The 15,579-nt window shown below is 42.6% G+C and overlaps 1 protein-coding gene across 2 annotated transcripts in view; it reads right to left on the bottom strand.

Moving 5' to 3' along the window:
• Window positions 1–14,157: 14,157 nt before the first annotated feature.
• Window positions 14,158–15,579, bottom strand: part of LOC147424053 (uncharacterized) — a 92,236-nt gene continuing 90,814 nt past the window's right edge. Inside the window, exon 19 of one of the 2 annotated variants that reach the window (XM_086502170.1) lies at window positions 14,158–15,300. In XM_086502170.1, coding sequence (XP_086358296.1) covers window positions 14,403–15,300 — 898 coding nt within the window. In that variant the 3' untranslated portion in view covers window positions 14,158–14,402. The remainder of the gene's footprint in view (window positions 15,301–15,579) is intronic. The other variant, XM_086502169.1, reaches the window with a different exon arrangement.

The following is a 15,579-nucleotide window of genomic DNA, read 5'->3' as shown; positions in this document are numbered from 1 at the left end:
ACACACAATTGACAAGATACGGTTACACGTTAGGGAATTATGAATACAATGCTTCATGTACACACATCCAAAATCCACAAAAATAAACATACAAGTGAAATTAGTGAGGGAACGCATTTGTTTATGCCACAATTACACTAGCGTAAGCCATCGTCCCCGGCAACCGCGCCAAATATGTTAGGGGTCCCATCCTTGCAATATCTCCAATGACCAACAAATTATCAATCCGGAGGGATGAGCTACCCGGCTAGGACATGGAAACACTCACATGGTTAGTGAGTTAATCGTGGCAACACAAATGGTTAACTCTACGAGGTGAGCTTCTCGACCTATGGAGGGGCTAAGCCGCAATCAAGGACAATCTCCATATCCACTTCTCTTCACCTCTAATCAACCCAATCACGCACACTTCGATTGCAAGACACACATAATACTAATCCTATCATGCAACACACTAATCACAAGCACACACACACATAGATCTATCGAGCACCACACTCCAATCAAACCTACATGCACACACAAGCAAAAGAGGAAAATCACACAATATTAGAGAGGGATTAACCATTAATTAGTTAAGATCTAGCTAATCTAAGCAACATAGGCAATCATAAGAAGTATGAGAGAGGCATAGTGAAAGAGAATGAATCATCGATTAATGTTAATCAAGTCTCATGAGCAAGGGGAATCTCAACGACTCCATAGCCACACACCTCAAGAGCTCTCACCAAAGAGTGCTCTCAACAAATGAGCTTGAGAACCCTCATTTCTTTTACACACTGCTTTAGTATACCTAAGGTAAAAATATGCAATGTCCGGGCACCCAAGGCCTTTAGGGCTCCACCACTTACTGAATGTGTTACCTAGGCACAGTAACTAACCTATTCTTTACATCTTGAAACTCCCACTGAGCCCATAACATATTAAAATATTACAATGGCTTGAAATAATTCGGAAATTTTACAATACGTTACCATTTTGGGAAAGTGTGGAAAATGTGTAACTCCAATCTTTACTGCTTTTTCCCTCTGATCTTCGATGTGCATTCATACGTCTTCGATCTTTAGCAGCTTCTGTTAACTGACGTTGACTCAGTTAACACTATAATAATGTGAGGGGCCCCTCCCTTCACTTAGAATTTGTTTTCCTTGGCTCATTGGATAAATTCTAGGGATCACTCCTGCTCACAGGTTATATATTTTTGAACTCAAAATCTCAAATGCTTAATTTCTTGCTCTGTTGGGTAATTATAATAGGTTTTTTACATTAGGAATATTGGCAAAACTGTACATTTGGGATTTCTTTAGCTAAAGCATATTGTTTGATAACCTTGGCACTGTTAATTGCACATAAACAGATGGTTTCTTTTTGCTTCGTGTCTGGTACTGTTAACATACTTCCCTCACTCTATTTTTTGGTTGCTTGACAAAAAAGTGGCATCAATTCTATGGTTACTGTTTAGGTTGTTACCTAAATGTGGTATATTATAGTAATATGGGAAAAGGGATCTAACTGCGCTGATCACTGGTTACTTTGAAATATTATGTGATGGTTCATATTCTGGTGGGTTATGAGAAGATTCATGGAAACTTATCATGGGAACTTTTGAAAAATTGATGTTATTTTTGCATTAAAATTGATACTTATGGTGAGAATGGTGGCATTGTTGGTTATGCTGGTGAATTTGGAAAGTTGTAGTTGTTTATCTGGTTATGATACATTCAATTTGCAGAAAATTTAAAAAAATGGATCTAATACTTGATGATACTTGTAAGATAACCTTTGTATCTCATGAGGCTTCCATGGCATATTCCTTTGACTCTTTACAAGTTTAATCTCTTCAAATTAACCAAATAGTGGTCTTATAAACCGACTGCCTACTTACTGGTTACTAGCTGGCCTTTTGGGTCTTAGATTTCTGGCATAGTCCTAATCTTTCTCTTGGCTAGATCTTACTAATCTCATGAACTTGGGTGTGGTTGGAGTTAGCCGGATCTGGCTCTGGTTCTGACTGGTACATCATTGGCTCTGGCTTATATTGCATTGGGCTGTTTTTTTAAGATCTTTTTCTCCTTGCTGACTTTGCTAGACTCTGTCACACTGACCTTGACATACAGAAAATCTGACAAGCAGCAGCTTGCTGCCATTTACTAGGAGTATGGTTTGGCTTTTTTCTAGTTTGGCCTTATACTTAATCTGGTTTTTTAAAAGAGAATTGGTTCACCATGATTTAATCCATATCTCAATAACAGGTTGCCTCGACAGGCTATGTATTATGAAAGATCTGGTCTACAGCCCATTAATCCTGTTCTCTACATATAAACTTATTTATTGGACTTCTAATCCTGGTCTCTTGCTGTTGCTGATCTGGTCTTTTTTGTGGACTTGATTCTTTCCTTATGACCTGGCTCTATCTGGTTTTGATAGCTAGTTAGGAAGATTACTTTTTAGCTTTCTCAAACACCACCCTATTATGCATCCACTAGGTTTTGGACTTGTAATACTGGGTATTCTTTAGTTTGGAGATTGAATTTGGCTAATCCTAGGTGTTTTTGGCTTTATTCATTGTCATGCTGGCTTAACATAAGCTTTCACTTATAGTGTGTTGACTTTACTGATAATTTGGTGGCTCATGCCACTTTTTTTTACTGGCCTGGCTTCTTTGACCATTGCATTCTTTTTTGACTTGATATTTGAAATTGTTACCCTTCTAAATTTTGATCTAGCAATGATCTTTGCTTTATTAAAGAATATCTCTTTATGGTACTTAAAAGAGTGTTGATAGGTGAGCAGGCTTGTTGTACAATTAAAAGATTACTCATCTAAACTCAGGTTCTTGCTAGCTGACCTAAACCTGGATTTTTTCATACAATGTTTAAACTAAAATGATATGGAGTAGTCGACTTCCTCTCACAGTAAATGTTTACTTTTTTTAAAAAGAATTTTTTAAACATATGAAGCAATTCTAGTAGGATTACTTTGTATAAATTTGACATGGATAACAACTGATAGGTTCTTTGAAGCCTGCCATCCGTAGCCAAGTCTAACATATCTGTTGTCTTGACTATATGGATGCAGGTGAGAATTCTATCTTAGCTTAAAGAGGTTTAGCTTGCTGTAGTCCGACTTTAAAAACACTTGATCATTCAATTGGGATAGTTCTAATACCTTTATACAAATTCATTTGGAATGATACTTCATTCTTATTATGTTGTACAGCTATGAATCAAAGACTGAGTTGTTTCTATACTTATCTTTGCCTAGATATCTTTAGCCAGTCGTCTTTTTGAACTTCTTGTTCATTGGTGTGTTATTTATTTTAATTAAAACAGCTACACACACACACATGCATACACGCATATACACATACATTGCATGCAAACACACACATCAATGTTGTATCCAAATATACATTTGAGTCATTTAGTTACTAATTTTAGTACCATACATCTATACCATCTGGTTATCCATACATACGGAAAGTACCGTACAGACATGGATTTTTCATATTACAAAATTGGCCGTTTCTGAGGCGCATGTGTGGGAAAGGGTTTGGGGCCTAGGCACCACCACAAAACTTAAGCGCCTTAGAGGGCTCCCCCATAGACCCTCTAAAGGTGCTATTATGGGGCCCGTGAAAAAAAAAATCCGTGCCTCATAGGCCTTCACAAAAGTGAAGGGCCCTTCACCTAAATTGTCTCACAAAAAATGTAAGGTGTCCTTCAACCACCCCCTACACTTGAGAAACGCCGTTATAACTTGGTATAGAAGGTCAACAAGTCAAAAAGAGAGAGTTTCCTCTAAATTTCACAGTGCAAACTATTGAAAACTTGTTGTTGAAGGGCTTATGGGCAAAGGTAGGGCCCTTTACATTTAACAAGGCCCTTTTCTTAAAGTTTGATTTAGAGGGTTTATGGGGGAGCCCTCTTATAACATAGGTAATTTGCCCCCACAGCTCTCTAAATTTTCACAAAGAACTATACACAGAGAGCAAGAGAGGGCTTTCGGGGGATCAGAGGAGCTTCCAAGAGCATGAGAAGGAAGGTAATTCACTTCCCTACCACTTTGTACGCATTGCTCACAATTTCTCGCACGTACTCAAGTCTCTCACGTATTTACGTGTTAGGAAATCTCTCTCTCTCTCTCTCTCTCTCTCTCTCTCTCTCTCTCTCTCTCTCTCTCTCTCTCTCTTAAAATGTTTCTTGCATCCTAACGCAAGTTCATCATGCCTCATGTGTGCAACCCGTATTGGAACTTGCACAAACCCTTGGGAAAGCTAGCTCTGGCACTCGGCAATGGCATGTTGCAAAATAGGCATTGCAAGTCAAGGATGTTCTCGATCGTCCAATCAAGGCGATGAACTAGGGACTATCTAGACCACTCTATAAGAAGATTTAGAAATTTTCTCATGTAGGAAAACGGAGTCTTTTTCAATATTTTTCATACAATGCATAACATCATGAGCTCTTCTTGGAGGCACCGCATACCTAGCTAGGTACAATTGGGAGCAAGGACGATCTCAATGAAACCACACGTCACAATACAAGGCATGTAAAATAGTTGTATTTTCAATGCCAAACACTTCTTCTCTGCAATGCCTCTTTGTTTTCATTCATTATATCATTTTTGGCTTCCAGATCTTTGATACCCGACCTAGACGTTAATTATACCATCTTCTCCATTAAATTTTTAAAGACTTTAAGGTTTTTTTTTTTTGCAATTTTCTTGTTGGCATTAAGGTTCAATTTTATTGAAGCAAAGTTTGAGACAAATCATTTCCACAACTAACACAACTCTTGTTATGGATATCCCAAGAGTAATTTTCACTCGTTTTACAAATTTTTTAATAATCTAGGAAAGATTTTGTTCCTTTTTCTCTTCCTCTGAACTAGCATTCTTTAAAATCAAAGTGGCACAATTGTAAGCTAAGAGACGCTTTCTTTGACACTGCATTGAAGTATCATCTTTCTCTATAAATTATGGTTATTGTATTTTTGTTGCCATGATTCAAGCATTATTGCATTTGTACAGCAAGTGTTGTTGGAGATACAACTTATGAGTTGTACAAAACTCCTCCAAAGTTTTGCCAAGGACACATGAATGGGATGTCCGGCTCTATCTATAGATCTAAACAAACTTTTGTTGTCTTGTGGCATCCGGGACAACTACTACTAACTTCGTGCTGGATAAAGCCACTAAAATCAGTGGACCAATGCCTTATTGTATCAAAACAAAGTTTAAGAATCCCAAGGCAAGTTTATATGGCTAATGAGTTCACAAACCATTATCGAAAACAAGGTCAAAGCTTACTTTGACATTTTAAAACAAATTATCGAAAAAACCTCACAAGGTTTTTCAAGAAGGATCCATTTACTAACTAAGAAAAACATTTCAAAACAAAAACTGAAGAAGAGAGTCATGAAGCCCTTAATGAAGGGACCATCTGGAAAAAGGGATTCAAAAATTTGTACGCCTTTCTCCGTGTTCTCTAGGGCATGTTTTAACATGCCGACAAGTCCTTGTGAAAACTAGCTACTACCCAAACAATGCTTTAATAACATTACCTTCTCAAAAGTATTAACTAGACTAGTGCACATAAACCAAATTGACCTCTCCTACAGAAAGTCTCTCCCTCTCACATATATAATAATGCATCTCAATGTACTTGGTGCAAGCATGGAACTGCCAAAGCATGCTGGCAGTTAGTTAGGATAGTGGTGGCAGTCCCAACACCCAAGGCATTTGTCACAAGGCATCCGAGCCAAACGCACTCAATTGTAGCTATGAAGGCTGGTCTGTACTCAAACTCAAAACTAGCAGTGGCTGCTCAAGGAAATCACTGCAACAGGCCTTGATTTCAATCCTACAAAGCAAGGATCTTGCCCATCCCCATCTTTTCCAATCTTCAGTGTTCCTTTGAACTCGCATCAGCACAACCGCGCACATTTATTTTCCTCTAATTATCCAATTTTCTGTCCGAAAAACCTGCTGCAATGGCACCAACAAGTCTAAGAACATTCACGCCTAAGTGTGCCCAAGCTATTTCACCCTCCTCTGGCTTCTATTTAGTCAGTGGCTCCGCTGCCACACAAAGCGCCTTGTAAAACGGAGCCCAAAGGCCATGAGCAATGGAAGGGCTGAGAAACCCATACAAGAGAAAAAACTGACAGAAACAAGAGTAAAGCACAAGTTGACAGAAGAAATCCAAGCCAACAAAGGAATATAAGACACTCAAATTTAGATCTCGTAACAAGTGGTCCACTTGCTCGAGTTAGCTACAAAAAACTGTCAGAGCACAAGCTCAGCCAATCTGAATCGAATAAGGTAAAGTGAGCGCCCACTCAAGGGGACAACAAACCAAAAGCAAACACCCCAGTTACAACCCAGCCGCCACCAAGAGTGTTACAGAGTTACAGAGGTTGGGTGATACTACAAAAGCTAGGAGCAAGGGACTAAAGAAAGAAAAAAGCAGAAACAAGCCAACCTGACTTTGATGAGGAGGCCGAAAACTCCTCCAAAGAATCTACAATATCCAACTCCGGGTCTCCAAGGTCGTATACAGCGGCGCCTCCTAGCAGAAGAAACATCACCACTGCAAAGAGACTCTGCACCAAAAATCCATGAGAGAGAAGGCCTTCAACCATCCCTTGCATCAATCAGTAGGGCTTCAACCTGCAAGCTTAGACATGGAGGAGCAAGTCGAAGACAACGAGGCTAGATCCATCCCGACCTCGAAATCCCAACCCAACACCTCCACCACATCCTTGCAAACTTCTGCATCCACCAAACAAGAAAAAACAACAAAAACAAGCACGTGGAAGCGAATCAAGCAGCAATCACTCACACATACCACTCACAACCAATCACACAAGCACAAGACACTGACTGACTCTCTCTCTCTCTCTCTCTCTCTCTCTCTCTCTCTCTCTCTCTCTCTCTCTCTCTCTCTCTCTATATATATATATCTGCCTCTCTCTCTATATATAGAGAGGCAGATTTAGAGGAGTACCCGCTGAGTCCAGGATTTTTCAGGTGTGCCAAATAGAGCCAGAGATAGAGCTACATTACATATGTCACTGCCCAGTATACTATGAGATACGAGGCCGCTTTCACTGTCTATTCAGAGAGGGTTTTGGGCCACTTTCTAGAGTCATGAGATACCAGGATCAGAGATGCCTCAGATTATACTTACTGGGATTGGCAAACACAGAGAGGACCTCTTGAAGAGGGGCACAATGAGAGAGATCCAGCGACAGCGGAAGATTACAGATTTCTTTCAGTCACAGACAGAGAAGTTCGAGCAGCCCCCACAGCATAACAACACCAGAGGCACCAGAGGCATACTGCTTGATCGGGCGACAGAGTTGCGGCGGTCCCGTCACCCACGGATGAGAGGGCCCTCTCGATATCGACGCAAATTGCGACAGACGATCCATACCATACCGGCGCGCCATAGGAGCCGTCCCGGATACTGATGTATATGTATATGATGCCTCGACTGTCAGAGAGCTCCATTGTATCAGCTCACCCTTTGTATTCCCTTTGTATCAGCTTTCAGCTTTCACCCCCCCTACCCACTATTTTCTTTTCAATTCTTTGTACTTTTTGTACCCAGACCTGGTATTAGATTCACCACATGTAACCTTTTGGTCTCATAGGTCATTTTGGCCTTTTGAAGACGTTAATATGACATTTCGTTTCATTTCATTTCATATCTCTCTCTCTCTCTCTCTCTCTCTCTCTCTCTCTCTCTCTCTCTCTAAGTGTGGTAGATTGGTTATGCCATTTCCCTCTTGAATAACGGGTCTTGAGTTCAACTATTTTCTTTTCAATTCTTTGTACTTTTTGTACCAAGACCTGGTATTAGATTCACCACATGTAACCTTTTGGTCTCATAGGTCATTTTGGCCTTTTGAAGACGTTAATATAACATTTCATTTCATTTCATTTTCTCTCTCTCTCTCTCTCTCTCTCTCTCTCTCTCTCTCTCTCTCTCTCTCTCTCTCTAAGTGTGGTAGATTGGTTATGCCATTTCCCTCTTGAATAACGGGTCTTGAGTTCAACTCTCCCTGTCGGATAGATCTTTAAGGTCTCTTGGGATAGTTTCCTACGACATTAAAATACTCTTCTTCTTCTTCTCCTCCTCACATAACAGGTCTCGGATAGATCTTTTAGGTCTCTTGGGATAGTTTCATACGGTATCAAAATTCTCTTCTTCTCGGGTGTGTCTGTGTGCGCTAATAATAAGAGGAAAATAGTATAACCTTTCTATCACCCGAGTGTGGTAGATTGGTTATGTCATTTCCCTCTTGAATAACAGGTCTTGAGTTCAACTCTCCTCTTCGGATAGATCTTTAAGGTCTCTCGAGATAGTTTCTTACAACGTTAAAATTCTCTTCTTCTTCTTCTTCTCTCTCTCTCTCTCTCTCTCTCTCTCTCTCTCTCTCTCTCTCTCTCTCTCTCTCTCTCTCTCTCTCTCTCTCTCTCTCTCTCTCTGTGTGGTGGCTTCTGCATTGCTTTATGGAGCTGAGATTTGGGGACCTTCATTAGATCATCACGGGAGGACAGGCCGCAGTGATGGATGGGGGGACATGGAGAAGCCTCTGGTCTCTATGATCTCGCGGCTCATTAGAGCCAAGGCCTCAGTACCACGTGCTATTGTTCGAGCAGAGCTAGCTGCCCCCCTACTAGTGGTTGAGGCGCTCACCAGATCGGTCTCCTTCATACACCGCATGTGGGAACTTCCCAGAGACAGATATGCCCGCCTTGCACTTGAGTCCTCTCGACAGTTAGCCATGCAGGGAGATACAACATGCTGGTATGGGGAGATGACATCACGGTTTCAGACGCATGGGTTCAGCATAGACAGATTGCCTCCCTTCCAATACTCACTGGATGCACCCTCACTGACTCTTACACAGCCCGAGATCACCGGGCTCATCCGCCAGGACTTGACTCAGCTAGACACCAGGAGGACATGGATACAACCAGGACAAGAGCTGGGCACGAAGATGGCTTTCTACAGAGAGCATCTCCTCCAGCTTACAGTTGATGGTTTACATGGACACCCACTTGTCTCATGGGATACGATGCGCTATCGGCCAGATCCGTACATCTTCACACCAGCTGCGGATCGAGACTGGGAGATACATCGGAGTACCAGCAGAGGCTAGGACATGCCCTCTGCGTGACATCGAGCCTGAGACAGAGTTGCACTACACATGCCACTGCCCCGTCTACTACGAGATACGAGGCCGCTTCCATTGCTTGTTCAAAGAGGGCTTTGGACCATTCTCCAGAGTCATGCAGTACGAGGATCAGAGATGCTTGGGTTTGTTTTTGCTCGAGCTACGCAGACATAGAGAGAGCCTGATGAGAGGAGAGGCTAGCCAGTCCCAGAGACAGATCACAGATTTCTTTAGAGCTACCACTGGACACCCGGAGGAGTTATTACCACAGCAGAGCTCGTGTCTCACACCAGAGGCACACTGATCGACCGAGCGATTGAGCTGGGAAGATCCAGACGCCCACGACTGCGGAGGACTACACAGCATCGGCGGAGGCTGCATCAGAGGATTCGGATCACTTTGGCTCGACATGCACGACGCCCGGTCAGACTACTGACCATGGAGGAGATTGATGAGATCCGCCAGCGACCGATGCTGGATCTCTTGTGATCTAGCTATCCCAGCTAGCTGCTTAGTTCACACCTAGTAGTTTAGGATTCCATAGTATTTTATTGTGACATTTGTCATTTCATTTTTGTCATACTCTAACTTTGTATCAGATCCACCACATTGTAACTTTCTGGTCTCATAGGTCACTTTGGCCTTTTGAAGACGTTAATATAACATTTCATTTCTCTATGTGTGTGTGCATGTGTGTGTGTGCGCGCGCGCTCTCCGAGTTGCCTATGACTTGGACGAGCTTTCCACTAGCCATTTTGAGCTCTACTTTGACTGTTTCTGATTTCCTGTTTGTAGTATTTTTCATGGGTTTTCCTCATCTTGAGGTTTCCCTTTCGTAATTCAATCTGACATTACTATATATATAAAAAAAAGGCATGCGTGCGTGCGTGTTCGTGTACAAAATGTGGGGTAAACCCTTTGCATTACATAAGATCAACATATACAAGAGATATGGGAAAAACCTTGAAAGATACACAATGAGATCATGGGGGCAAACCCAAAACAAACCACATGATACATCTAAGGATAAAGATACTCTAATCAAGAAGTGAAACATAGCTATCACTAAAGCCTGTCCACCTTAGGTCACGTAGATAAAACCATTATGTCCAATGCTAGGTAGTATCTGACTGATGTAAAGCATCCAGTACTATGTCTTCAAGGAGCCATACAAATCATAACATATATACAAGGACTCCAAGCTCAGTGTGATCGTGGATGTCATAGACTCTGAACCAAGGAGGTGACCAAAAATGCCGAGTAATCCAGCCTTGTAACATTGTAAAGAACGTAGTGGTGCATGCAGATCGTCTAAAGGAAGGGAGACGACACTCCTCCACTGCCCTGGAGGAGCTGGCTGAAGTATCCCACTGACTACGAAGAGTCTGAACTAACTCGGTCCAGATACCACCTAAGCGTATCCGCGGAAGTCGCAGGCTGACCCCCAATAACATGCAAGCACCTAGCCTTCCAAATCATCCACAAGGTGACTGCAGCTACCATAGCAAAATTGAGCTCCCGTGGATAAGACACAAAAGCATGTATAGTATCTGGCAACATAGCCAATGTGCCTTGTCGGTAGCCAAGATCCATGGACAGAAAAACAAGATCCTCTCCTTCCCCCTCAAAATTAAGGTAAGAACCTGGGAACTGTAGCAGCCAGTTAGCCGAACCCCAAGAGACAAAACCTGTGCAAATACCCACTCGACATAGCAGGGCGCACACTGCACACCAAACCATATGCGCATGTGGGCAAACCAAAGGCAGTGACTAATAGTCTCATCTACATGTACGGTGCAGCGTGAACAAGTTTGATCATAGCTAGCATTGCCAGCCCATGTCCCCACTAGCGAACCAGCATAAACCATCAACCACATGAAGTAGAGCATACGGCGGCTGATCCACAACTCCCAAAGGACGGACCAAAATCTGTACATGGAGGCATGAGATAAAAGCCAGCATCCAGCCAAAACTCCAATCGTGTAGGCCAACACTCCAAACTCTGCTGCCGCAATAGAATGTGTCGACCAATGCTAGCAAAATACTCAAAAAAGGAGGCTGTCTCACACTAGAGAGGCCTGGTCTCCCAAATCCATAACAGTAGTGAGTGGACATCATGAGGTGAGAACACGGGGTCCACTACTCGGCGTTTTCCAGATGAGTTTACCACACGAATAGGGTCCTACCTAACCAAGGAGCAGGAATCCTAAGACAGAATGGGAACAAACTCCAATCTTGCATGAGTACCCTCTTATCACAGCATCAGAATCCAATGCAAACAATGCAACCATGGCGAGCACCCAAGGGAGTACAACAATTATCAAACATACCCCACCAGGTAGATCAGCAGTGCGCTGCATAATTCGTGCCAAGGAGGAGGAAGCCTATCATTAATCTCTGCCATCCAAGTATGTATCCCTCTGCACAGACCGAACTCATCAGCGATAAACTGTGCATCCAAACAACGATGGTGTGACCTTTAGCAATGGATGCTGCAAAATCTCTATCCTAGCCAGCCCAATCAATGTACGTCCACTCCCCCAACTGGCGCCCCTCAAGAGCCTTGAACAGGGGTTCCATATCAATGTCTAACGGCCAAACTCCTCTTAAGGTCCAAGGTGGCTGTTGAACTAGGCCTTTGCTCATCTTCACCCATTTCCTCCACAAACAACGAATGAAGGGTAAGCAGTGTGAGGACAATGGGACATTAGTGTATATATCTGATTGAGCAACACCAACAGCCTGCACCATATCTGGGAACCATGCATGATGCTAAAAGACTTTACAAGGCCCATTGCTCGGGAACAAACCGCAAACAATGAGCTTAGAAAGTAACACATAACTCTGCATTTTTTAATCAATAATCCTCAGGCCACTCTCAGATTTCAGTAGAATGCAAGTACGCCAAGCAACTGAAAACTCCTAATGAGAACGCATTCTAAGCAAGCTCTTTGAATGCACAATCCAACGCGAAGCTGTGAACCAAGCTGTAGCTAGAAGCACGTGATTGGCCACCAAAGCACGACCTGCTAGTGACAAATGTGATGATGACCAATGACACAGCTTCCAAATAAACTGCAAGACCAGCTAAAACTGCTACTGAGGAGGGAAATCACTCCCAATGTGAAATTCCAAATACAGAACCATTTGCTTGCCCACTAGCATGCTTCCTGCATTCCAATGGCAATCCCAAGCGACTTGCTCCAATTGATGAGAACACTGTTAGCCAAACCACAAAAATGAAAACAACACCAGACCAAAAACACATCAAAAAGGATGATGAGGAGAAGAAGCAGGAAAACCAACAAAACCGAGGACAATACGCCTGCAAGGAAGAACAATCTGAGACAGTGCCGTCAATTGTGGAAGCACAGGCACCTTCGACTTGGCAAGTGAAAGGAGAAACGCTGCCGGCTCTGTCCACTCTTTGGAACAAACACCCACTACTGAGCTGTCTATTTAACTTTGTGTGCTATCTAGCTCTTCTTCTTTTGTTGTATGTTGGAGGGCTGACAAAAACCTGTCACGTGAGAAGGGACCATAGAAGGCAGGGAGTGGCCATCGAGAAACTCCACTATCACGGCAGGTGGCCAATCTACCAAGCAATGGCAGGCCAGCTATCCAACAATGGCTTACCGTCATCTGTGCAGGGCAGCACGTGAGGTACAAGAGGCCACACAAAATCAGCCGCTGCAGCAGGCGAGCAGCCCAAGACATAAATGTAGCCAGCAAGTTGCGTGCAAGAGTAGCCGTAGACGAAGGCTGCTGAGTTGACACATTGGGGTAGCAGGCTGTGGAGATGGCTGTAGTGGAGGGCTGGAACAGTCTATGCAAGTGAGAGGGTCCGCATGTATGGTTAACAGGCCATGTGAGGGCTGAGTGTAGGCACGGTTTCTGGCGGCGTATTGTGTAGTCTTCGAAACGCAGGAGCACAAGGTCTGCCTATCTCTTCTCTGTCTCTGTTTGTGTGTGCGTGCACACGTGTATCGAATGCATATCGCTTGCTCATTCCCTCACCTTGGATTTTGGAGCATGGTGATAGATTTAAGGCATTGCACAAACCCATTCCTTAGAAATGGAAATGCAAAAGGATTTTCTTTTGCCTTTGTCTAATAAGTACTCTCTTTGTTGGGGCCCCTCTAGCAGGTCGGAGCATTGCTTCTTCTTTATGTTTCTGTTGCTGCCACAAAGTGTTGAGACAGCACCTCACATGCTATGGTGTTGCTCTCATGCTCAAGATTTTTTTCATGAGGTTACACAAAGGCTGTACTATACTTTTCCCTTGCTACCATTTTGGAGTGCACTTCTTCATTTTTTTGGCCAACTGAATCAGCCATAGACAGAGTATGACTACTTTCTTCCTTAGGTGCGGTTCTAGGATCTTTGGAATCATTTTCAACAGACTTTTTGTCGTGGCAGTTGTTCTTCAGCTTTACCTTACCCATACTTTCGTACTCAGCTCGTTCCGTCTCTTCGTGATTGTTTCCATTTGGAAGACAATCGCTTTAGTAGTTTGAGGCCTTCCTGTGTGGCCTCACCCATTTTGGGTGGCTATGTTTTGTACATTATTGCAATCAATGAAATTTCAATTTCACTACATTAAAAAAACATGCATGTGTGTGCATGTGTGGATTTCGGCAACAGAAATGCACATGCATGTCCACCAGGCTCAGATTTCTTCCCATGCTACCTCATCATCAAATGCTCCACCTTCTGTCCTTTAAACTCATTGAATGCAGTTCATTAACTTTTGATCACAGCAGGACTAGATTGTTGGAACAGTCCATCAATTTAAACCCTGTACACTGACTTAACACATGCATCATAAGCCCCCAGCATATTACTCGGAATTTCCAAGCAGTTACCAAAGGTGGGCATGAAACAACAATTCTTTCACAACAAATTTGACAATGACTAAGTTCAATTTGGAGAAAGAACCAAGATGTAGGCCCAAATCGCTTCCTAAAGAGACCGTCCAAAAATGAATGAATTTTCCATTTCAAGTTATGCTATTTTACAAGCGCAAAGTATTGTCTTATGCACATGCGCCCTGTGATGAATAAGAGGTGTAAGTGTACATAACATCTAACAGATAAAAGGCATAAAGACAGACAAGGCAGAAATGAAGCCTCCTTCATGTCTCCTTGCACAGTGTAGAGGGCTAGCAGTTAGTGACTATGTAAATAATGGAAAGAAGCAAGCTCCGTCTGTATGCTATAAAGACTCCACTTCAGGAATGGACTGGCTGTAATCACTTTTCCAATAGTTCACATCATTATAATCAAGAACTGTTTCTATATCCATACTTGATTTGAGTTCACAATCACTCTTCAGGATGCTTGTTGCGGCAGGACGAATTGGCCCAGCCTCCCCTACTATTCCTTCTCTTAGAGCATGTTCCATAGCCTTGGCTGTACCCTCAATCTCCACTCCTACAAACTGTACGCTCGTGTCAAAGAGCGACTCACATGATTGATCAATTCCACAATCCTCTGGCTGGTAAACTGAGCTGGTCAATTCTTCAGGATCAACAGCATCCACACCTTTCAGCCGCTCATCTCCATGCTTGCTATTTTCATCAGCCAACGGCTCTACAACAGTCCCCTTTGATTGAACTGCTATGTCATTTGTAAAAGGGTTTTTATCCCTATTCTCCATTCTACCTGAAGTGCTTTCCCCAGTGGATGGATCTTTCCAGCTTGCCCAATCAGGAGGCCTTGCTGAAAAGAATTGATCACCTGAATTCTTATCTTGAAAGACCGATACATTATCCATAACCCCAAGGTTTTCCATTCTTGACGACAAGTCATCTGTAAAATCCTCGCCATCACTTGTTGTCCCTCGAGACACAGCGGTAGTTGCGCAACTCCCATGATTATCTTGAGAACTGAAAACTTCGGATGATGTGGCAATATCCACAAGATCTTTGTCCTCGACACCAAAATCTTCATCATCACTACTGCTGGTGTTGGAAGAAGACATGTTGACCTGCCCATCCTTGGAACACAGTGTAGAAGTTGAAAGAAAAAAAGAATCCTTAGAATTACTAGACCTGTCATTCGAAAATGAAAACCAAGTGGGGCCGGAGACAAAACTGTCCATTGGACGAACGCTGCAATAACCAAAGTGTACAAAAAGTTGACAATGCAGAGTTGAATAGCACTCCATCATAACATATTTAAAAATCCCTTTTCCTTCACCTCTCAAACTAGTAAACTACTAGATGCACAGCAAGTGTAAAATGGGATACTGCAAGTCACAGGATGTGTTGAGATCAAAATAAGAAGGCTATGTGTGAATAATAGGTTTTCCAGTTTCCTGGATAATATTTGTCGATGTGATTATTAAAATAAACCTGCAAAAATCTGACCAGAAATCATTTCATTGAAAA

The sequence above is a fragment of the Adiantum capillus-veneris genome, chromosome 26 (assembly GCF_014529385.1).
Source record: "Adiantum capillus-veneris isolate H3 chromosome 26, ASM1452938v2, whole genome shotgun sequence".
Lineage (NCBI taxonomy): Eukaryota > Viridiplantae > Streptophyta > Polypodiopsida > Polypodiales > Pteridaceae > Adiantum > Adiantum capillus-veneris.
The sequence above is the reverse complement of the archived record's forward strand: the minus strand, read 5'-3'. Positions and strand labels throughout refer to the sequence as shown.